The 22,448-nt window shown below is 40.8% G+C and overlaps 1 protein-coding gene across 2 annotated transcripts in view; it reads right to left on the bottom strand.

Annotated features, from left to right (window-relative positions):
- Positions 1–2,246: 2,246 nt before the first annotated feature.
- The window catches only part of LAMC1 (laminin subunit gamma 1), a 127,376-nt gene continuing 107,174 nt past the window's right edge, over positions 2,247–22,448 (bottom strand). For both annotated transcript variants that reach the window (XM_027074384.2, XM_053209460.1), the window contains exons 18-28: positions 21,772–21,928; positions 17,268–17,473; positions 16,758–16,837; positions 15,076–15,213; positions 14,209–14,353; positions 12,302–12,451; positions 11,930–12,044; positions 10,490–10,689; positions 9,224–9,382; positions 6,888–6,987; positions 2,247–5,297 (exon numbers count right to left, since the gene is read on the bottom strand). In XM_027074384.2, the coding sequence (XP_026930185.2) occupies positions 5,041–5,297; positions 6,888–6,987; positions 9,224–9,382; positions 10,490–10,689; positions 11,930–12,044; positions 12,302–12,451; positions 14,209–14,353; positions 15,076–15,213; positions 16,758–16,837; positions 17,268–17,473; positions 21,772–21,928 (1,707 nt within the window). In that variant the 3' untranslated portion in view covers positions 2,247–5,040. The remainder of the gene's footprint in view (positions 5,298–6,887; positions 6,988–9,223; positions 9,383–10,489; positions 10,690–11,929; positions 12,045–12,301; positions 12,452–14,208; positions 14,354–15,075; positions 15,214–16,757; positions 16,838–17,267; positions 17,474–21,771; positions 21,929–22,448) is intronic.

Raw genomic sequence — 22,448 nt, 5'->3', positions numbered from 1 at the left:
TTGGTGAAAGAGAGCGGTTTTGCTTCTATTCCTGCAAATCCCTCCCTAGATGGGGGTATCGAGGGAGCAGAATGACGCTGGCAGGAGGGCACAGAGGGCACTAACAAGTACCCATAAACCTCCCTCTCCGCTCAAGTAACAGAAATGGGAGAATAGGCAAACGAGAGAGGCTGGTTTTACTTTTAGACCATTTTGACAACCTAGTGACGACTACTGCTGGATGCCTCCTGGCCCTGGGGATGTGGACATGAACACACAGATCCAGATTTGGGGGAGTACGAGGGAGGTTGGGGGAAAAGGTGGGGGAGAGGCACCTGCCCAACAAACAGGTGTCCAAGGGCCGTGTTAGAAGCCAGTACAAGGCTAGGCTGGGAGGGATGGTGGACACGGGGAAGGACTGGCCAATTTCGACAGAGGAGGTGACCCCTTGGCCTCTCAGGCTTTCCTGGGATGGAGCGGGGAAAGAAAGAACATGGGCGGGAGGAGAGTTAAAGAAATGACATGGAGGTGTTAGAAGAACACCTGAAATGATGAGGTTTCTCTTATTTGAATTCCCAACCAGGAACTTCTTAGCTTTTTATTTGACTTCTGCTAAATATTTCCCTTTCTTAAGCATATAATTAATTTCTATTTAGAATATCATTTGTGTAGAACAGATAGAATCATTCAGGGGACTCGGTACAAATATAAGGCAGGCACGCTAGGTGTTGACTTCTGAACCGCTGGAGCCTCTGATAGATTTACTAGGAAGTTTATTTTTCACTCCAGTGATTAATACTTCATTAAAGCCTTCTTAGTGTGAACAGGCAAAATTACCTGCTATGTCCAATTGTCTTATTTCTATTCCATGAACTATGGACCTGGAGATATTTGATCTTTCCTTGGGATGGGCCCTCCCTCGCCCTACGAAGCTGGTACCATCTGCCTTTTACTTCATGGCTTTCCTGGGTGCCAGAGGTATTCTTGAGACTCTCCATGTGGAGCTTACTGAAGTGAGCTGGGGAATTCAGATTTATCAGGGTTCAAGAATGCTTATTTAAGGAGTACACCTTTGGGGATATTTTGAATCAGATTATGTGGATACCAACTTTGGAGAAACCCCTGGCCCTGAACTAACAAAAGGAATGAGAAGAATTTTTAAATCCCATTCATCACTCTGACACAGTAGCTACAAAGATGTATTTGCATTTGAATCAGCCCCTACAATCAGGGGTTAAGAGCAGGGGATGTGAGAAACCTAGTAACGAGTGCCCTCTAAAGCTCTCTCTGAGCAAGTCCAACTGAGAACAGAGTTCAGGTTCTTCACAGGTATCACAGTTACAAGGATGTATGACTGGGAAGGTGCCATGTTGTCCACAAGGACTCAGGGCCACAAACGAGCACAGAAGAGCAAACTGAAGCCTTCCTGCTGTGTCCCTAGTTCTCCAACTCTTCACCCGGCCTTGGGTTACTCCGTTGGTCAACCCCCCAGAAAGAGTGAGGTACAAGGAGCTACTTCTGGCCTGCCAGTTCAGCACATTACTTCCTTTTTCTCTTCATTCCATTATGTTTGAGAGTGTTTTCCATCATCTGAAGAACCCCCTTTAGCTGAAGTTATATGCATATTTAAAGAGAGAAAGACAACTTGTTACATACAGCTGCTAACTTAAGACACCCAAATAATTTTAAGAGTCTTGGGGCGGGGGGGTCTGGTAAATGGCAGCCCACAGGCCCATGACTGTTTTTGGACTCCAGCCATACTCACTCATTTACACACTGTTCAAGGGCCACTTTCCTGCTACAATAGCACGGTAGTTGTAATAGACACTGTATGGCTCACAAAGCCTATAGTATTTACAGTTTAGCTCTTTAGAGAAAAAGTTTGCCTACTTCTGGACCACACCAAAGTATCCCTATCTGAGAAGGGTAAATATAAATATATATGTGTATGTGTATATGTACTTACATATGTTATCTGTACACAGAACATATGCACAGATACATATACACCCACACATACATCACACACATTATACAGATACATCTATACACATGTACATACATTATACAGATATGTACACAGATACATTATACAGATACACGCACACATAGATACATTATACGGATACATACACACACATATATACACACATATTGGATTGTTCTCAAGAAAATAAGTCACCCCAATAAGATATTATGAGCAGCTTTCTCTTCAACCTTTTAAAACATCCTGTGTCCCCAGTATCACACTCAGGCCACACCAAATATAATGGGTTACAAATATTCAGATTTTATTATAAATAAAATACTGGTTTGTTTTTTTTTTAACATAAAAAAAATGCCAAGTGTTGCATTTTATTTACCACCCTGGAGAGCAAGACTGTAGAGATTAAGGCAAACAGCTAAAGTGAAGGCACATATAAAAGGGCCACAGTTGGAATTAGAAGGAACAATTCCAGGGAACAGCTGTCTGTGTCCCCTGTGACACCCAGCATTCCGCAGCAGCCACCCTGTCGATTTTATGATGTAAAATACAGATAACTGGAACTATACAATAAAATCATGTATACCGCAGGAGTGTAATGAAGGTATTGCCTTATAAAGAGCTTTTATTTTAAAAATAAAATTCTGTTTAAAAATATACTACACAGATGGAGGAGGAAAGCAACAAAACAAAATGAAGAAAAAAACAAAAACCCAATTTTCACTGTGGCCTAAGACTTCCTGGTGTGTGAGGCTGACCCATGGGCCAGAGGGGACTATCTCGGCAGTCTATCTACAGTCATTGTCCTGTAACCTTGAACAAAATGTCTCTGTTAGGATGTGGCCACTTAATAAGAGGAGCTGGCTAGGGAACACTGATGTGAAAACTTGGCAAGAAAGACCCGCGCCTTGGGCCACAGTAGGAGAGGCCGGGGAGAAGCAGCAGAGAGAAAGCGAGGGGTATGCCAAGTCGAAACGCTTGTAGTCAACTCCGGTATGCACGGAGGCGGAAAGGGGAGAACGGACTGGCATGACTGCTCCCATCCTACCTGTCTGTGCACACTGTCCCTGATGCCCTACGAGCACTCAGTGATCGTGCACTCCCTTATCAAAATGACCCATCTGGTTCAAAGTGTCAGGGCATTCCTAGCTCGTTCCTGGCTTGACCCACATCGATGTTGAAGATACCAATGGGCAAAATGTCCTAATCCCCCCATGTTCTGTCAACCTGACATACCTGCCCTGGAGCGGGCATTAGGAACAACAGCATGCCGCAGTTTAAGGTCACAGGATTGCAGTGGAAGAGGGTGTGAGGTACCTCTTTTGAGCGGCTGCGTGTGGCAGGAAAGCAGGTCAATATCAACATTAGGAAACGAAGATGCTGCAAACACAAGGCGAGCAGAGCCACGGGGAACAAATGCAACGCAAAGAATTGCAGGCGGCAGGGCAGGAGGTATCCAGACACGTTGTGCCAGTGAGGAGGAAAAATGGAGGGAAGAAGTGAACAGACAGTGCCATTCTAGGAATAGGACCAAGTATATTTACATAAATTCCTTACTCTATAATCATGATAAACAAAAAAAAAAACACATTCACACAAAAATATAAATTTGAAATAATTAATAGCACCAGTGTGTCAGATAATAGTTTCTTTCCCCCCGCTACGCAAAGTACAAAGTTGCATAGTGTTAAAGGCTATATATGAATCTCAAAGGTGGGCTGGTAGGAGGGAGGGGTTGTGTGGCAGGGAATCGTCACACTGTGATCTTGCAAGAAAACCACAGAGCTGAGGATCAAAAGTTGAGAAGCCAACAAGGCAACTCCACCGATGGGTCTCCCCTCCACACTTGGAGGGAAGGTTTAGAGTGGGTTTAAATCACAAAGTGCAGGAGCTAGACGGTGTTGGCAGCTGTGTGAAATACTGAGTGCAAGTATTTGCCACCAGGATTTGGCAAACTGTTCAGAGAGATTCTAGAAGTTGGGAACGTCAGAAGCTAATTGAGGATAAGGGTCAAAGGTGTCATCTCTCCCCAGTGGAAGAAAAACGGGTATGTGGGATCCTGACAATACAGGCTGCATCGAAGTTTCATCCCTTTGCTAGGAAAGACTAGGATGAGGAGGCTTGTTCTGTGTGTGTCTGTCAAGATCTCAGGGGCCAACTTCTCTCTACCGGATTAACAGCACTAGTTCCAAGACTAATGTACTAAAAAAAGCTCTAAGAATTGGTTTGATTTTGAAAAAGACTTTAGTGGTTATCATATCCCTATTACTTCTGTATAAATTCCATTTATAGGAATATCAGAAGATGTCTATGGGGAGTGCAAGCTGCCCATCCAGATTTATCAGCTGCCCAAAGATCTGAAAAACATTTATCTTCCTAGTCAAATTATTAACATACAAGAAAATGTTCAGCCTACTTCTGCAGCCTCATTCTCCTGGAGACTGTCATAAATAATTGCATCCTTACCCGTGGATGGCTCAGTGTCCTATACTCAAAATAGCTAAAACAACTGATGATGGCTCTTGACATTCTAAATGACCAATACCTTTGGCACAGGATGTTTATTTCCTTTTGCTTAAAAGAAGGAGGGGTAGTAGATGGAGGTGCATTTTCTTTATCGATAGACTGGATGTACTGGCCATCACAATGCTACTAGTGGTAGCCAAACTTTTCCTTCATAGAAACAAGAGTACTGAGACTGAGGAGTTCTGTTGGTATCAGTGAGAAGGGGAGGGCTACTTGCTCAGCCCTGGCCGACAATGGTTCCCACGAAGCGTTTACGCCACCGTACGATACCGTAAGGTGCCACGTCCTCACGCAACTCGGAAGGGAAAGTGTGGGTAAGGGAGTGCCTTCCGTGGAAGAGAGACTATCAGATAAAACCCTTTGTTCCCGATTCATGATATCTGACTTGTTTCTTTTTAAGCTTTGTGAATTTTCCTGGTTCGAAAGGACAGTGGTGGAGAGCAGCAGAGAAGTGGGGGTCTGAGAAATGTCATCTTTGTGTTAAGGCACTCTATGGCCTCACAACGGCTCCCTGGTCGGGGGGTGCTGCCTTCCGGCCCTACGCGATGATGCTAGGGCTTTTCAATGGACGGGGTGTTGAAGCAGCCAGATGGTAGGGTCTTCTTGATGTCTTCCAGGTTGCGAATGTCCTTCATGATCTCCTCGATATCTCTGTTATAGTCCATGATGGCAGCCTCCTGCTTCCTCGCTTCATTCTCCAGGTCAGATACTTTCCTGTCTAGATCGCTGACTTTCATCTCATCTTTGGCTTTGTTCAGGGTACCTTCAATCTCATTCAGCTTGTTCAGGTCCACTGTGTCCAGCTGCCCTGTAGAGTCGGAAAGGACACAGAACGAAATAGATGCATTCAGTAAGAGTTATCACATTACTCCACAAGTAACTCCACTCACCTCTTCTATAAACACAGACCCCCAGCCACCCCCAAGCAGAGTCGGCCTGCACGTGTGATGTGTAGACTGTTCGTGTTGCGCAAGGCTGTGGTCAATGCAGACCAACGACAAATGCTGACCTTGCCAAGTTAGGACAGGTCAGAGCCTATATATAACGGATACTGGGCTGGATAGTTTTTTTCTCTGAGAAAACAGTTTTTGTGAAATGCTTTCTAAATACACAGGTGCCGTGTTCAAGACCTTAAGTCTCACTTGTGGTTTTGAAGGTCATCTGATTACATATATAAACATAAAAATGGCAATAACTGTTATCTGTATGCCATTTTAATGCCATCTGACGAACATAAGAATCTTTAAGCTGAACTCTAAGCCCTTAGCTCTTAGATTCCAGGGAAGCTGCATTGGTTTTGGGAGTCATGTCCTGCCTTTAGGAGTTAGACACTACTTGGAGTCCTCCTATGGAAAATGGCCAGGGATGAAATGCTGAAATAATTTCAGCAAAAGCTTCACTTTAAAATTAGCAAGAAAAAGAGGTTCTTTTGGAAGGAATTGCTTCCATAATTAATGAGAGCAGACAGCCACACGGTGATCAGCACGTTACGCATACTGTACTTGATTAAATTCTCACGAGACCATCTTATGCCAGTGATTCTCAGATGTTAACTCATTTGCCCAAGTTTGCAGTTTACAAGGCAACAAAACAAAGATTCCTACCCAAGTCTGACTAACTTTAAAATCTAGCTCTTCCCACAAAAAGCTACCTCCTCTAGCTTCCTGTCATTTTAAAACCCAGCTGTTAGCACATTATTTATTATTTTTGGTATTTGAGACAGATAAAAAATATACCTCCCCCCCCACCTCCCCCTGCTCCAAAAGAAAAAGTGACCAAACCTTAAAGGCTGGCGAATTAAAACAGAATGCCTTGCTACAAAGCTGTATTGGCTGGATTGTTACCACTTTATAATGAAGGCTTGTGACAAAAGTACATCTGTCCTATAATGAAGTGTGCTCCCTATTAAACTAGATTAAAAGAGCATTTCAACATGCTCATATTTCCTTATTCTATCAGTAAGAGAATAATCAAATAATCTGACTCTTTAAAAAACTGTCAGATTATCCTTTTAATTAGCAAATGAAGAGAATTCCAGGCAATGAAGTCATCACCAGTTTAAAGTGTTCTTTTATTCTGCCACTGAAATCCTTCACTCTAAATCTTTTAAAGACACTCTGCCAGCAGAATGAGCTATTCAATGTATCATAAACATCGACCATAAATGAGCCACTCTGGCAACCTATCTTCCTAATTTTAGAAGTCCTGGTCAGAGTCCAGTACTTAGATCATATGCCACGGAAGAAGTATTTGTTGAATTAATACAACCGAAAGTCACGTTTCGGTTCACACAATACTCATGCTGTAATATCTGCTTTTGTGACAACTATACCAGACCCCAAGAACAAACAATGCACAAAATTGAGATCCTGCCTAAAATGGCTCTCCAGCTACTTACCCAGCTGCTCCAAGAGGTCATTAATCAGGTTGAGGAGGCTGGTGACGGAGTTTTTGGCTTTTCTGGCATTGATTTCGGCTTCCTGAGCAGCCTGTGAAGCCTGTACAGAGAGAAGGACAGATGAAAACAACAGTCCCAATAGTGTGTCTTCATCTTCTTGAAATGAAGAATCAGCCCCTAATCAGCCAACAGTCCAATTTTCAGATGCTTTTTTCCTAACTCATGAAACTATAATCTCTCACTGTAGGGTTGTTTTTTTTTTTATCCTATCTTCATGGTGAAATGTTATTATTTTTAATTCATATGACTGTCATGAGTAGGCAGTCCGCATGCCTACACTGAGTGTATTTGTATTTCAAAAAGACCAATATTTCCTTTCCCCACTTTCTCACTCAAGAATACACAGTATATTCATAATATAATTCATCAAGCAGAAACAAGTTATTTTTAAGGATGAGTATAAAAACTACATTTTAGAACGGAAATATGTCCTTCAGGACACTCTTAGAGACTTGACTATCTTAGAAACTTGATTAGAAATGTTGTATTCTCAAAAAATTTTCGTAAGCAAGTGACACCCTCTAGAACACCCTCGCCCCCTGCAACCACACGTGCCTGTGCGCACACACGGGGGTGCACGTACCCACCCAAACTGGGGCAATACAATTTACATTTTTAAAATCAACCAAAGGTAAATATATTTGGGAAAGTTCCATGAAACCTGAACAAATACACTGTGCATGAGTCATGGGAAATGGCAATGGAAGAGGAAGTGTCTAAATATCAGAAAACAGATGCTCTCACAAATAAATCTAGCCAGGATATAAATGAGTGGCTTTGAGTTCCCTACCACATGATTGTTTTTCCTAGTTTTTGGCTCAAGATAATGCAACGTTTTTGGATAGAAACAATGTAGGATTTTTAAAAAGAAAAAGAGGAAAAAACCTTCACAGATAAATGATTAATCTCTGTTGAAATCACAGTCATTCTTAGTCTCGATAGGCTTTTCTGTGTGTATACCAGGAGAGGGGTAAATGACTGCTATGGCCTGTGGACAGCGACACTACTGCATTTAACCTGTGGTCTCCAGCCTCCTGTTCCAGGACAACTGTAAGCTTTGCTCTTCTGGTTAAGAAAAATATTTAAACAAAAGTGGCTTGACGCTGTGTCTTTCAGGACTGACGTAAATGTAAGTGGGACAGTGTATGTGAGGGTGCTTTGTGTTCCTTGGAAGCTATTTACCAAAAGAAACAAAAGATGGATCCACTTCCACCCTTTGAATTGAATCCATACCCTTCCTTTGAAGCTCATTAAGAATATATCCTTTTCCTTCTTTCAACAGTCTCTGAATCTAATGTTCTACAACCACATTAAAAATGAAATCTAGAGATGCTCAGCACATCTGAGAAACAGATATTTTTTTTTTTTTTTACTATATAGTAATTTCCACTTCAGCCATAAACTTTGCTACAGAAAATTAAGGCAGTCCAAAACAAAACCCAAAAAGCACAATAAAATTAGGTATTTGCAAAGGGATGCTTCCTGATATCACTTCCCTAGAGTCTTCTTTGCCTAGATAAACAGGATTATAGTTCTCCTTTCTGTCCCAAGGTGAAAATGAGCCAGACTAGAAAGTCTGGTTTTCAAAAGTGGGAGAAAGGTCCCTTGCTTGCACTGAAAGTACACAATTAAACACGTTCATGTGTATCATTCCTGTGATTGTAATCCGACTGAACTGAAAAGTTCTTTCTATTGTGACTCCATCAAAGTCTTTTGAAAGCAACATATAGCATAAAATAGAAAAACGGACTCTCGTTCTTCATTAGGCCATGCATTCGATGAGTTAATTTTGTTACCAACAACATCACAAAAGAAAAAAAAAAATTAAACTGGAAGTAAGTTTGGTATTTTTTGTCATCTTTAAAAATGAAACATGAGAAACTGGTCTTTGCCCCTAGAAATCAAGTTGCTGGGGTAACAAGAGTAGGAAGGACATCAACTTTTCGTTGTACTCCTTTTGATTTTATACCATCAATGAAGCATCCCTCCAAAAATATAAATATGTACTTTTTAATGTCCTAAAGCTTCAAATGTGTAAAAGAATGTTTTGCTTTTAGTTGAGAGAAGCTTGGGGACAGGACAATTGTGCAACAACCTGGCAGGGGGTCCAAATTCTTTGTCTTCTATGTCAGCTACTAGGCCAATTCATGGCCCCAAAATGCAATGAGAAACAAAAGTCAATACGAAAGAGACATTTCTTAACAAGATGGGGATCTTATTTATTGATCACCCTTCACTTCCTTCCAGAAGCAAATAGGCCAAAACAAACTGCTTACCATCCCTGCCATCATCATATCCTGGTCAGCATCATCTTGTTTTCTCTTCAGCTCCTTTTCTGCTTCCTGTAGTTGTTTCAACATATCGTTCACCTCGTTATCCAGGTCTGTAACTTCTGCAAATGTCTTTTCAGCTTCTGCCTTGGTGCTGGTAGCATTCTAGGCATAAGATAAATAACTATTAATGAAAAAAAAAAAAGCTTTCCTTTTTCTAAAGTATGCTCCCACACCTTTTATAATCTGTAAAATGGATCAAAAATACAATCCAGAAAGAACGGAGCAGTAAATTATACCATATGTTGAGTTACTCTATCATTTATTTGGGTTCCAAATAACAGGAATGAAAGAAAAGCCAGCCTTACCACCTAACATAATAGCATTTTACAATTTATAAAATACTTCTGTTTGCACCCTCTCATTTATCCTTAATACTTCCTGTTCTGTTATTTCCATTGTTAGTTGAGGTCGCGTGGCTAGCAAATGATAAAACATTTACACGGTGTACATTCTCCTCCACATCACATGGATTAGACACTTTCAAATTATGCATTTTTAATGCAAATGTAGCCTTGTTCTACTTGGCAATTCATCACAATGTACAAAAAGACCATGATCCCGAAATAGGAATATTTTATAAAATGTAATTAATCCCTAAACCAACTATTCTAAGCAAACTAAAAAAACGTATATGATTCTCAAACACATAATTTTAGAATCTGTTCCAGTCTCTCTTTTAAATAAAACAAACAGATTAACCGTTAAGTAGGAAAGAGGCAGCTTAAAGAGATTATTCTTTACAATGAGTAGAAGGAATCCTGGCAGTGGAAGCTAATAGGAGGGGCTCAGATACAACATCCGTCTGGAAGAGGGGCCTCAGAGTTGGACGGACTTGGCACTCTACATAAGGCTGAAAAAAATTTCAGCTGTCCATGTCAAAGAACTGTGTTTGAGAAGAGTCTGACATTTGTGTGGAAGGGGCTCTGTGGGTCCAGGAGCCATCCCCCACTCACAATACAGACCCTGCCACTGAGACAACAGAAGAAATGTTAAAGGGCTCTTTCGATGATTTCAATGATTCTGACTCTCCCTCTTCAGTCAATGTATGTACCTATTCTACTGCCTAGTAAAAAATGAGTAAGGATAGTTTAAGGTGATTTTATTGAATTCGAGGAAGAAGCCTGCTAGGCTTCTAGGGGTCTGGACAGAACCTGGAAGATGACTAGAGAAGTACATGAGCAAAGAGTGGGAGAAGGGGGAAGCACGCACCCTTTGGACAGCACTGGCGATCCTCTCGGCCTCGTGGGCCTTGCTCTTGGCTTCGGTGGCATCCGCAGCGGCATTGCCCAGGGCCAGCTGTGCCTCCCTCGTCTTTTCATTGGCTTCAATTATGGTCTGGTTGATGGCAGGAATTCTCCTTAGAGCCTCCTCTGCAGCTGTCTTGTTATCGTTCACACGCCTGTCAAAATCTAAAATCAAGTTCAAGGAACACATTTGAACTGAACTCTCAACAAGCCAAAAGGGAACCTTTCAGGAAGCTGCAAAAGCTGCAACTGGAATTTGTTTTATGAACAATGAAAGCCAGGAGAGAAAAATGAAAACCAGCATGGGCAGCCTTGAGAAGAACAGAGCACAAGGCTTCAGATTCTTGTGAATGAACATGTTTCTGGAAAGTTTATTTTCATGCAAAGCACTGAGTATGCCATTACGACCACTGCAACCAATGTTAAAGGCTGTAGTTTATTTAGTGTTTCCTATGTCTTAGCTATGGAGTTAAGAGCTTTTTGGCGTGCCTGTGATGCAGGCACTGTGTCATTTTTGTAAGTGAGAACTGAGGATTAAAGAGGTAGATAATTTCCCCCAAGGGTTCACAGAAATAAGAGGGGGAATCAGGGATTCTAACTCAATCCCACTGACACCAGAGCCAATATACTCCACCATTATCTTGGTTTTTTGTTTATTTTTTTTTTTTAATGTTTGCATGCATGCTCACTCTCTGTCAAAAATAAACAATCAGGGGACGCACACGGAGAGAGGGAGTCACAGAATCTGAAGCAGGCTCCAGGCCCTGAGCTGTCAGCACAGAGCCCAATGCGGGGCTCAAACTCACAAAGCATGAGATCATGACCTGAGCCGAAGTCAGACCCTTAACCACCTGAGCCACCAGGCGCCCTCAACCATTATCTGGTAAAGCTTCCATATTTATAGAACCTACGGGCTAGTTTATCAGAGGCAAGTCCAGCACTATACTGTGAACTGAGCACATGTGTTTTTTATCTTGGGTGAGGAAAGAAGATAAAAACACTGAGATGCACTTGGCAGAGAAAATTAAAAATCATCTCTATTTACCAACATGAGCCAGCTAAACAGGCATATCTTGATAACATGAATTATTCTAACATCAGAAAATTTCCTTTTTTTTTCTCCCCCACACTGGGGTATAAAGGGGTAAAATGACATGAGCTCTGAGATTTTTCTTTGAAATACTTCAGCATAAAAAAACTAGGGTGGATGCTGGGGGATGAGGTAGGTATAGTTAAAATCATAACTGTTGAATCTAGATGAAGGATTTATGGGGTTTATTATACTATTATCTTTCATATTATAGATGTTCCAAGAATCTCATGGTAAAAAAAAACAAAAACAAAACGGAAATCGCCCTAGTGAAGAAAGCATAGACATTTACCCAATTATGTGACCTGCTCCTACCTCTCAGGTTGCTGAGGATGTCGTTGGCTTCTTGTAAGGTATTTCGTCCCTTTTTAGCAGCTTCTTCAGCAACAGCCTTGGCGGCATCTGCTCGGGCTAGGAGCTGGTCAGCAGTCTACAAACACATGGCAGATCAGGGGACGAACCCTCCAAGGTAAAGCCCTTTTTTCTCCTAATGACCAGGCACCTCCAAGCTACCACCCCGACACCTGCCCGCCTACAGCAGCTAGCCCTGGGTGCCCCCCAGACTTTCCTCCGAACACCCTCGGGCTCGCTGCCCTGGGCCCTGAGGTAACATCGCAGACACAGCTTCTGCGTGCACGGTTTCAAATTTTGCCTCAAGACAGGAAGCAACCTGCAAATCAAACCAACCTGCTGTTCGATCTTTCCCTTCTCCAGAAGCTTCTTGACTTCCAGTTCCTTCCCTCTCATGTCCTCTCTGAGGTCCTCATAATCTTTGAACTTCTGGTCAATCAGATGGTCCAGATCCTCAGCTTCCTTCTTTATTTTATTTGCCTCATTCTGTGAAAAGCAAGTAAGATTGTGACATTTTAGACAAAACAATGAAACTGATGAAAGTGTAACTCTGTAACACTTAAGACTCAATAGATATTTAAAAAAAATTTTTTTTAATGTTTATTTTTGAAAGCGTGAGAGCACAAGCAGAGGTGGGGCGGAGAGATACGGGGATGGGGTGGGGTGGGGCGGGGTGGGGGGATGCAGAATCTGAAGCAGGCTCTAGGCTCTGAGCTGTCAGCACAGAGCCCGATGCGGGGCTCAAACTCACAAACCGTGAGATCATGACCTGAGCTGGAGTCAGATGCTCAACCGACTGAGCCACCCAGGCGCCCCCAATTTTTTTTTTCATGTTTGTTTATTTTTGAGACACACACACACACACACACAGAATCCTCAGCAGGCTCCAGGCTCTGAGCACAGAGCCCAATGCAGGGCTCGAACCCACGAACCGTGAGATCATGACCTGAGTCGAAGTTGGACCCTCAACCGACTGAGCCACCCAGGCACCCTTTAAAATTTTTTTAATGTTTATTTATTTTTGAGAGAGAGAGACAGAGTGTGAGCAGGGGAGGGGCAGAGAGACTCAACAGATATTTTTAAAAGAGCAGCATAGGTCAAGATTTTTTGGACCTTTTTTCCAAAAACAGAGGTATACTTTAGACACAGTGAAAGGCACAACACTTACTGCAATGAGTTTTGACAAATATATTTCCCTGTGTAACCAACTCCCCAATCAAGATATAGAATATTTCCACACCAGGAAACTCCCTTGTATCTCTTTCCAGTTAATTTCCATACCTCCCTTTTCAACAATGCAGCTGCCACTGGTCTGGTTTTTATCATAGATTAGTTTTGCCTATTCTCAAATTTCAAATATGTGAGATCATACAGTATATACATGTCTGAAGAGACCTAGCTAAACCTTTATGGTAAAAAATCAACAACACCTCAGATGTAAGAAGTGAAACTTAATAAATTTCAAGTGTATATAACATAGATATATATAATTTATACAGAACCTGGGAACAGGATTCATGACTGGAGTACAGATGCAATAAAATACTACCAATCCCCAAATATTTCACCTGCCCAACAGCATCCTGGTAAGAGTTCTTTCATTTAAACCATTTTCTTCAATTTCTCTCTTGTTCTCAAGCAGACAGTACCTGGGAGTAACACTCCTGGTGTACTGGCTCTAATAAATACAAATATATAATAAGTTGGATTTATATTAAAGATTTAGGAGTGATTAATATCACTAAAGAGTCTTTGATGTTTAATCTTTATAATCACAGGTTTTTTTGTTTTTGTTTTGTTTTTTAGAGACAGTGAGCAAGCAAGAGTGCGAGCAGAGGAGAGCGGCGGTGGGGGGGGGGGGGGGTGGAATCTTAAGCAGGCTCTATGCTTTGCACAGAGCCCGACAGAGGGCTCCATCCCACGACCCTGAGATCATGACCTGAGCTGCAACCAAGAGTCAGAATCTCAGCTGACTGAGCCACCCAGGCGCCTCAATCACGGGATTCTTTATCTCGGTAAGTTCTGTTAACATATCTAAAACAGAACCCGATATTGCCACTGAATTAGTTGGAGGACGGAGGAGGAAGGTACCCATGAAAATCACAGAGCAGTCAGAATAGCCTTCACCCAGACGGTGAGGGGTGCGTGCGGTGTGCATGTGTCTGGGAGGCAAGGGTGCGTGCTGTGGAGGGTGATGGCGGTGACAACCAAATCCCTGTGCATACAGGTTGTCCACCCCGTACCTCCAGTGCTTCTGAGTCCACAGGCGTCAGCTGGGCAACGCTGGCATAGATCTCCACCGCTTTATCTCCAGCCCTTTTGGCCTCTTCATGCACTCGGGCGGCTTGCTTCTCCAGATCCTGTGAGATGTTCTTTGCTTGTTCATACCTAAGGAACAAAAGAGGTGACTGAGTGAAAAACTGAGTTGCTTCTGGCATCTTAATGTTAACTGCATTCATTCCAGTTCAAATCACTGCAATAGAATTTCTACAACTTTAAAGAAAATGCTATTTTATTTTTAAGTTCATTTATTTATTTTGAGTGTGTGTGTGCAGGGAAGGGGCAGAGAGAGAGGGAGAGAGAATCCCAAGCAGGTTCTGCCCTCTCAGTGCACTCTCACAAACTCTGAGATCATGACCTGAGCTGAAATCAAGAATCGGATGCTTAACTGACTGAGCCACCCAGGCACCACAAGCAAATGCTATTATTTAAAACCAACATAGCTTAAATTTATATTTCATCTCATCACTTCTATTTATACCATATGGTTTACCACATAGTTTCTTATTTCGGATACCTTTTAAACATTTGTAGCTCAAGTGTATTTTCTCTACTTTGATATTTCCTCTTTCTTTTTTCACTTTTGCAGAATTTTAAGTATCATGGCTAGTCTTGTTACCTTTCTCTGTAGTTACAGGAATTAGATCAAATAAAATCTCTGTTGCTCTATATCCCCACTCTAATTACTGCACCATTTCAAAAGCATGATTAACGAAAGGAATCTTACTGCCTGAATGCATGCCCCGAATGCATCAGCATTTCATTTTTCATGGAAATGGTGCTGCTTGCAACAACTGAAGGGCCAGAAGCCACTTTTAAATGACACTCACTTTCTATTAAGCTCCTCAATCTCCAGTGTTGTTTGATTCTCTCCTGCCAGTGTTCTCAGAAGCAGATCATATGCCTCAGTTGATGTCTCATTAGCTGTCTTTGCCACTCTTACAATATCATCAGCTTCTTGTTTATGGCTGGGTAACATAAAAGAAAAAAGGAACCATGAAACAGAACTATTTAATCGAGAAAGAAGCAGACTTTAGGTAACGTTTACCTTACTGTATATACAAATGCCAACGTGGGCAGAGCTCTATAAATACTGGAAAAATCTTCTAAATTTGGAATTTTGCAATCATTTCAATGGGGCTAAGTTTACAATAACATTCAACAATCTGAGAAAATGGCATTTTCCCAGAGGTTATTTTCCAAGCAATATTTTCCTATAAAGTTTATAGAGGCAAATGTTTATATTTCTTCAAAAAATGACTTCTAAGTATAATTATTTAAGAATAATTTATCTATAAAACCATATATCCTAGCAAGGACTCATTCATCTAGTCATAAGCACAAACCTCAGATCTAATGTTTAATCCTTACTCTGGTTCAGTTACTACATAGTCCTGAAACAGCTTCGACTATTCAGATTTTGCACAGGCAACCTAATCACTGACCAGGAAAAGCCACCCAACACTCAATGGAAAGAAACATGTCACCAGGGAATCCAGCCAAATAATGCGAATTTTAGCTGGGTAAGTCATTAAGATTTTGTCAGCTCTAAAATTTCTATTACAGTGTCATACTGCCATATGTGGTCATTCTTTTTTTTTGGTATGATAAGCTTTCTTTCAAAATTCCTGTATGAAATACACCAAATTATTTTATCTTCAAGACCTAATTATCTTAGGAGTTTTCCATATGTTTTCAGCTGTCATCTTTTAATCACAAAATCTAGCTATGAAACCATGAATGTTCCATGAACTAAATTATGCAGCTCACACATTTACATTTACAAAGAATAGAAAGAGCACATGTTAAAGCAAGAAGCTGAAGTAATCACTTTGAACAATGAGGTTAAAATTCTAACGCTGGGCTTACTTAAGCACCATGAGGTCTGCGAGCTGGTGTGCAATGCATTCAACATTTATTGAGCACTCAGTGTATCCCAGACATTGTGTTAGGCACTGGAACTTCAGTGAATAAGCCTACATTCTAGCAACTTGTTTAACAGCTTTTTTTTATTCAATTTAATACTCTCCTATGACTTAAAGTTTTCCTACGAAACTACCTTACACTTCATAATAATTAAACAAAAAAACCTTAAAAAAAATCAGGAATGAAACAGTGTTTTCTTGGGCTGATTTTCAAATGTACTATGTGTTAGTAAATGTTGTCTCTTAAAATATGAGAATTAAGCATTTTTGTTAAAAATTAACCTTAAAAATTAAAAAAAAACAAATTCAACTGAGCTTATTATCAACTTAAAGGTTCTGAAATTAAACATCTAAAAATTTTATGGTTTTCTTTGATTTCCCTCCAAAGCATCATATTCAAATATTCAAAGTAAATATTCTAATTTCAAAGGAAAGAGTACACATAGCCGATGACATTTCAGAAAAGAGAGCAAACTTTGCCAAAGTGGGATATGTGAAAAGTGTGTGTGGGTAAAGGAGTGACAATAAGTACACACTGTAAGGAAAGTTCTAGCTTAACCATGAAAACACAGGGATCTGGAGGTTACCGTTCAGCAAGCTTTCGTGCCTCTTCTGCCAAAAGAGTCATGTTGTTTGGGTCCCCGGTGGACTCTGGTTGAGTGATTGACTGAAAAGGAAATAAATAAAGCACTAATCTCAAAGGACTGAATTATTTAAATTTAATAAAGCAAGTGTCAAAACCAATACTGTATCAGTATTATTTAGCAGAAAGAATGTCTCATTAATTAAAAGATCTTTACTTATTATTAGCCTCCTTGGTTACAGATTACTATTTGTTTTCATCAAAGGATAAGGGAAGTCTAAATTGCCTAGTGCTGTAGAAGGAACAAAGCTAGAGAAATGACCCAGATGTCCTTTGGTTTTTATCCAGTTCGTGATAACTATTTAATGACAACTATGAGCAATGTGGCTTTCTTGGTCCATGACAAAAAGACGTAAGTCAATTTAACTGAAGCATTCAACGGACAGTAAACAGACTTGCTACAAATTACCAGGGGACTCCTACAACCCAACCTCAGACCTTCCCAATCACTCACCACATTGGCAACAGCAATCTTTGCTTTCTCAAGTTCTCGGGATGCAATTTCAATCAACTGCTCAGTGCTTTCTACCCTGGCACGTGCTTGCTCAGCCAAGTTTCCAGTCTCTTCAATGGTATTCCGTATATTCTGTAAACGGCTAATTTGGCTGGATAAGGTATTATTCAATCTCTGGAGGCGATCTATCAAATTCTGGTCTATATCTGCAATGGCATTGCAGAAGAAAGTCCATAAATTATCTGAAGCAGGGACATATCTTACATGAAAGCTGAGGCAAAACCTTATTCTTCCAAACACAGATCTTTCCGAAAAGCTTTTCCTAAGCCCATCGGCAGGACTGGTCAGTCTTTACTGTGTGCCCAGTTGTACCTCCAGTTGCATTTATAACACTGTCTCCAACTGTGTGTCTGTCGGTCCCACTTGACTATGAGCTTCTCTTTCTTACTCATTCCCAGTCTTACACAGTGATTAGCAAAAAGGAGACACCCAAGAAATGTCTGACAAAGGAAAGTCTGATATTCCAGCACATGCCAGATTTAATCATAAAAATAAAATATTAAAAGCACTACCAGCTCTGAGTGCTACACATTTTTCTAAACTAGGAAAAAACCAGGTTCAAAACATGTTGAAGTGTGGCCGATTAAATTCATTTTGTATTTTAGGGGCGCCCAGGTAGCTCAGTTGGTTAAGCATCCAACTCTTGATTTCGGCTCAAGTTATGATCTCATGGTTTGTGAGTTGAAGCCCCGTGTCGGGCTCTATGCTGACCGTGAAGAGCCTACTTTGGACCTTCTCTCTCTGCCTCTACCCCAACTCGCTTTTTCTCAAAATAAATAAATAAACATTAAAAAAATTAAAAACATAGGTTCATTTTGTATTTTAAACTAAATACAGACTTGCCACCTCCCACCCCCTGGAATACCCATGTCATTTCTTTCATACTGATTTCTGCTTTTGAAGAGTTCTTCAAATTGTTTTTTAATTGTGCCCATTCAGCCTAAATCTCATACCTATGTCCTAATAAAAAATATAAGCTCATGCAAATATGGTTGGCATTGTCAAAACTCGCACGTGTCCTAAGATTATATTAATACACATTATATTAACACACATATTAGTATACATAAGTCCTATGCAAAATTGATCAGTTCTTATTTCAACATGATGTTCAGAGTTGGCATCTAAATTTTCCAAGGAATGTGAAAAAGAGGAGAGGTCACGGTTAAGATCAATAAAGATGAATACAGGTTTGGAAAACAGCAACCACGTAGGCAGGGTCACCAAATACTCGTGCACAGTTGGTGTGGTGCAAAACTCTTGCCTAACTATAGACAGTGACCCTGCTTGAATGATCAACCACTTCTTTAATAATCTGAAGATTTTTAAGAAAACAACAAAAGACAAAGTGTCGAAATCATAGAAAATCATTTAGACTTAGGAAGCACAAGCAGTCAATGAAGTTATAAAAGCCCCTTCCCTTTAGACATTCAGGAATGTAACAGATACCAATCTCTCTGGCCAGCTCGAGAGAAACAAGAGTAACTGAAAAGGGAATAGATAATGCAACTGGTAGGATCACTTGAAATGCCTTCAAATTGCAAAACCTAGTTGCACCATATAATCTCCTTTTAAAGCTGCAGAATAAACACAAGTTTAAACTACAAATAAACACTCAGGGATGGTCTGAAAAGATAAATCATTGTGAAGATATTCTTATTCTCGGCTAGTTTGAACCCAAGTAAGAAAGGTCAGCCAGGAACTCCATGAAACCAAGCCTTAGTGGGAGCAGACTTTAACCCTAGCCCGGCTATGGTGCTACCCAAGCCCCGGGAAGCAGCAGCCCATTATGTTCCTGCCTTGCAAGTGGTTCAAGGGGAGGCATGACGGCCATGACTTCTGTCAAAGCTTCTGTCCAATGGGATTGTCTGCTCTAACAGAGGAAAGGAGGCAGTCAAGGCCAGAGGAAGCTAGACCTAGCTGGGGCTGCACTAAGATGCGATCAATGCTGGCTGACCCCCCTTTCTTGCCTCTTGACTGCTCCCATGTGCTCCTGGTGTTGGCACCCCAGCTCTCCAATGGACTGATCAACAGTTAATTATAACTCTGCATTCAATTCTTCAATGAGTATGGCAGTATTCTTCAATGGGAATTTGTTGTTTCAAGAGAATACATTACAGGAAAAACGTGTGCCAGAAGGTTTTGCCAACAAATGAACATACTAAAAACGCAAAGAACAGGAATAAACACAACAGGAAACATTTAAGTTCTTCTTATTCTATGTTTAACACTTAAAATGTACCAACACCACAAAACACAACTAAAGTTAACATAAACTATTGACCTCTTTTTTTTTTTATTTATTATTTTGAGAGAGAGTGAGAGAGAGAGAGAGAGAGAGAGAGAGAGAGAGAGAATCCCAAGCAGGCTCCACACTGCCAGTACAGAGCCCAACACGGGGCCTGAACTCATGAACTGCAAGGTCTTGACCCGAGCTGAAACCAAGAGTTGGATGCTTAATGGACTGAGCCACCCAGGCGCCTCAACTTCTTATTTTTAAATTTCTAAAAATTTACCTTATAGAATGATTTCTGGACTCTCATATAAAAATTCAACAAACTGGCCCAAACCAGATGCATCCAAATTACTTCCTTCCTCATTAATTTTATAAAATCAAAATCATATACATTAGGGATATCTACAATAAGAAATAAGGACTATATTTAGTTTCTGTTGACCTGTACTCTGATAGGAAGATTCTCTAACTCCAAATGGGTAGATTCATAAACTCAATGAAGAGGTCAATCACTGTGGTTCCAAATGTACTAATGTTAATGCACATTTACTATGAGTATCTGTGAACACCTGTACCTCAACGATGGGATGCTCTAGACAAAAGTGACCTTAGCCAGATGGGGAACACTTTGATAGAAGGAGCAGTATCTTGTTCATGTTTTCATTAACTGGTGTTTAGCACAATGCGTGGTATACTATAGGCACTCAGTAAATGTAGAAAAGGATTTGTCCAAATTTAGAAAAAAAGCTTAATTCAGAGTAAGAAATAAAAATAAAACAAGGGTGCCTGGGTGGCTCAGTCAGGTGAGCGTCCAACTGCAGCTCAGGTCATGATCTCGCGATTCTGGGTTCGAGCCCTGCATTGGGCTCTGTGCTGACAGCTCAGAGCCTGGAGACTGCTTTGGATTCTGTGTCCCCCCTCCCTCTGTCCCTCCCCAGCTTGTGCTCTGTCTCTCTCTCTCAAAAATTAACATTAAAAAATTTTTTAAAAACATTAAAGTGATTTTTTTGGGGGGGCGCCTGGGTGGCGCAGTCGGTTAAGCGTCCGACTTCAGCCAGGTCACGATCTCGCAGTCCGTGAGTTCGAGCCCCGCGTCAGGCTCTGGGCTGATGGCTCAGAGCCTGGAGCCTGTTTCCGATTCTGTGCCTCCCTCTCTCTCTGCCCCTCCCCCGTTCATGCTCTGTCTCTCTCTGTCCCAAAAATAAACAAACGTTTAAAAAAAATTTTTTTTTAAACATTAAAGTGATTTGTTAAAAATGTTTTTATTTATTATTTTTGAGACAGAGAGAGACAGAGCATGAGCAGGGGAGGGGCACAGAGAGAGGGAGACACAGAGTCCGAAGCAGGCTCCAGGCTCTGAGCTGTCAGCACAGAGCCTGACGTGGGGCAAAAACTCACAGACTGTGAGATCATGACCTGAGCTGAAGTCAGATGCTTAACCCACTGAGCCACCCAGGTGCCCCTAAAGTGATTTTAAAAGTAAATATTTTAAAATAACTTTTTCTTACTTTCAAAGTTTTAAAAACTCAAGTTCCTTTAAAGTCAATAAAGTATTTTGAAATAGTTTTCTAAATCTTAAACCAACTCCTTCTCTGCTTATGATCAGATAAGCTGACATAATCAGCTTATCTCATCATAATATGGTACAGATAATGTACAGAGAAGTGACATAATTGCAAAGGACATTAAATACACCACAGTATAAAATGTACTTTACATGATGTTATTAGAACATTTGTTCACTTATTAAACAGAACAGTCAATACTTGAAGACTACACTTTTTCCTTATGAGGGTCCTAAGGAAATAAAGCAGTACATAAAATAAATTCTGACTCACTAGAATAACAGAAAAAAATCCAAGTTCAAATTTTCTACTTAAAATAATGTACACCCAAAATGCATACCTTTCATGATTTTTAAAAACTGTTTTAAAACACTTTGTAATAGAATAGATTTATAAAACACTTAGAATTTTAACATCTAATAGTTTCTGATGTGCTGGGAGAACTCTTTTCACTTGCTGTATCCAAAAACATTAAGTTGACAAGTTCTTGTATTTTCACAGATTGTTTGAAAAAATTCATATTCTACAAATAGTTTAAGAAATCGAGAATTTTGTAAAGCTGTACTAACTAACCTTGAACTAGGAGCCACGTCTAAAGATTGGGCCATCTGGCAGAAGTTACCCACTGTTTAAACATGTATACCTTTGACATCCTGGGCCTCTCGAAGGAGGTCCATGACTTCTCTTTCTGCTTCCTTTAGCCTGTCCTCAAAGGCTTGATCTGTCACCACCTCTTCCCCAGTTCCAAGGTTTGCTATGAGATTCTCTAATTCCTGGAGTTTCATTCGATGATCAGCAACCTGCACATGATGAAGAACATACAGAGAACCCAGCTGGACTTCCTGCAGGAATAATCATCAAGGGGCACTCTATACATACGCAAGTCTACACACTCCACCTATGTCCACTTTTGAACAGGTAACACAGGTGGTTTTTCTTTATTGTTCTGGCTTCCAGAGAGAAACTATCAAGTCTATTCCTTTGACATTAAACACTACATGTGGATGATTCTCCAGTTCTGACCTCTCTCTTAGGTCTTAGATTACTTTCCTGATACCTCCACTTGACTCTGATAGGTATCTCTCAATTCAACATCCAAAACTATACTCTTGATTTTCTTCTCTTAAATCTGCTCTCCCTGAGTCATCTCCATCTCAATAACCAATGCCTCCAGCTACCTTACGCAAAAAACCCAACATGCTTCCTTGATTCTTCTCTTTCCCTGTCCTTGCCCCCAAACACACATACTTATCCAATTCAATCCAGGCTTCCCTTTCTACCCCACTCCTGACCATCATTCTTCACATAACAGTCAGCGTG

This window comes from Acinonyx jubatus, chromosome E4, assembly GCF_027475565.1.
Source record: "Acinonyx jubatus isolate Ajub_Pintada_27869175 chromosome E4, VMU_Ajub_asm_v1.0, whole genome shotgun sequence".
Classification (NCBI taxonomy): Eukaryota; Metazoa; Chordata; class Mammalia; order Carnivora; family Felidae; genus Acinonyx; species Acinonyx jubatus.
The sequence above is the reverse complement of the archived record's forward strand: the minus strand, read 5'-3'. Positions and strand labels throughout refer to the sequence as shown.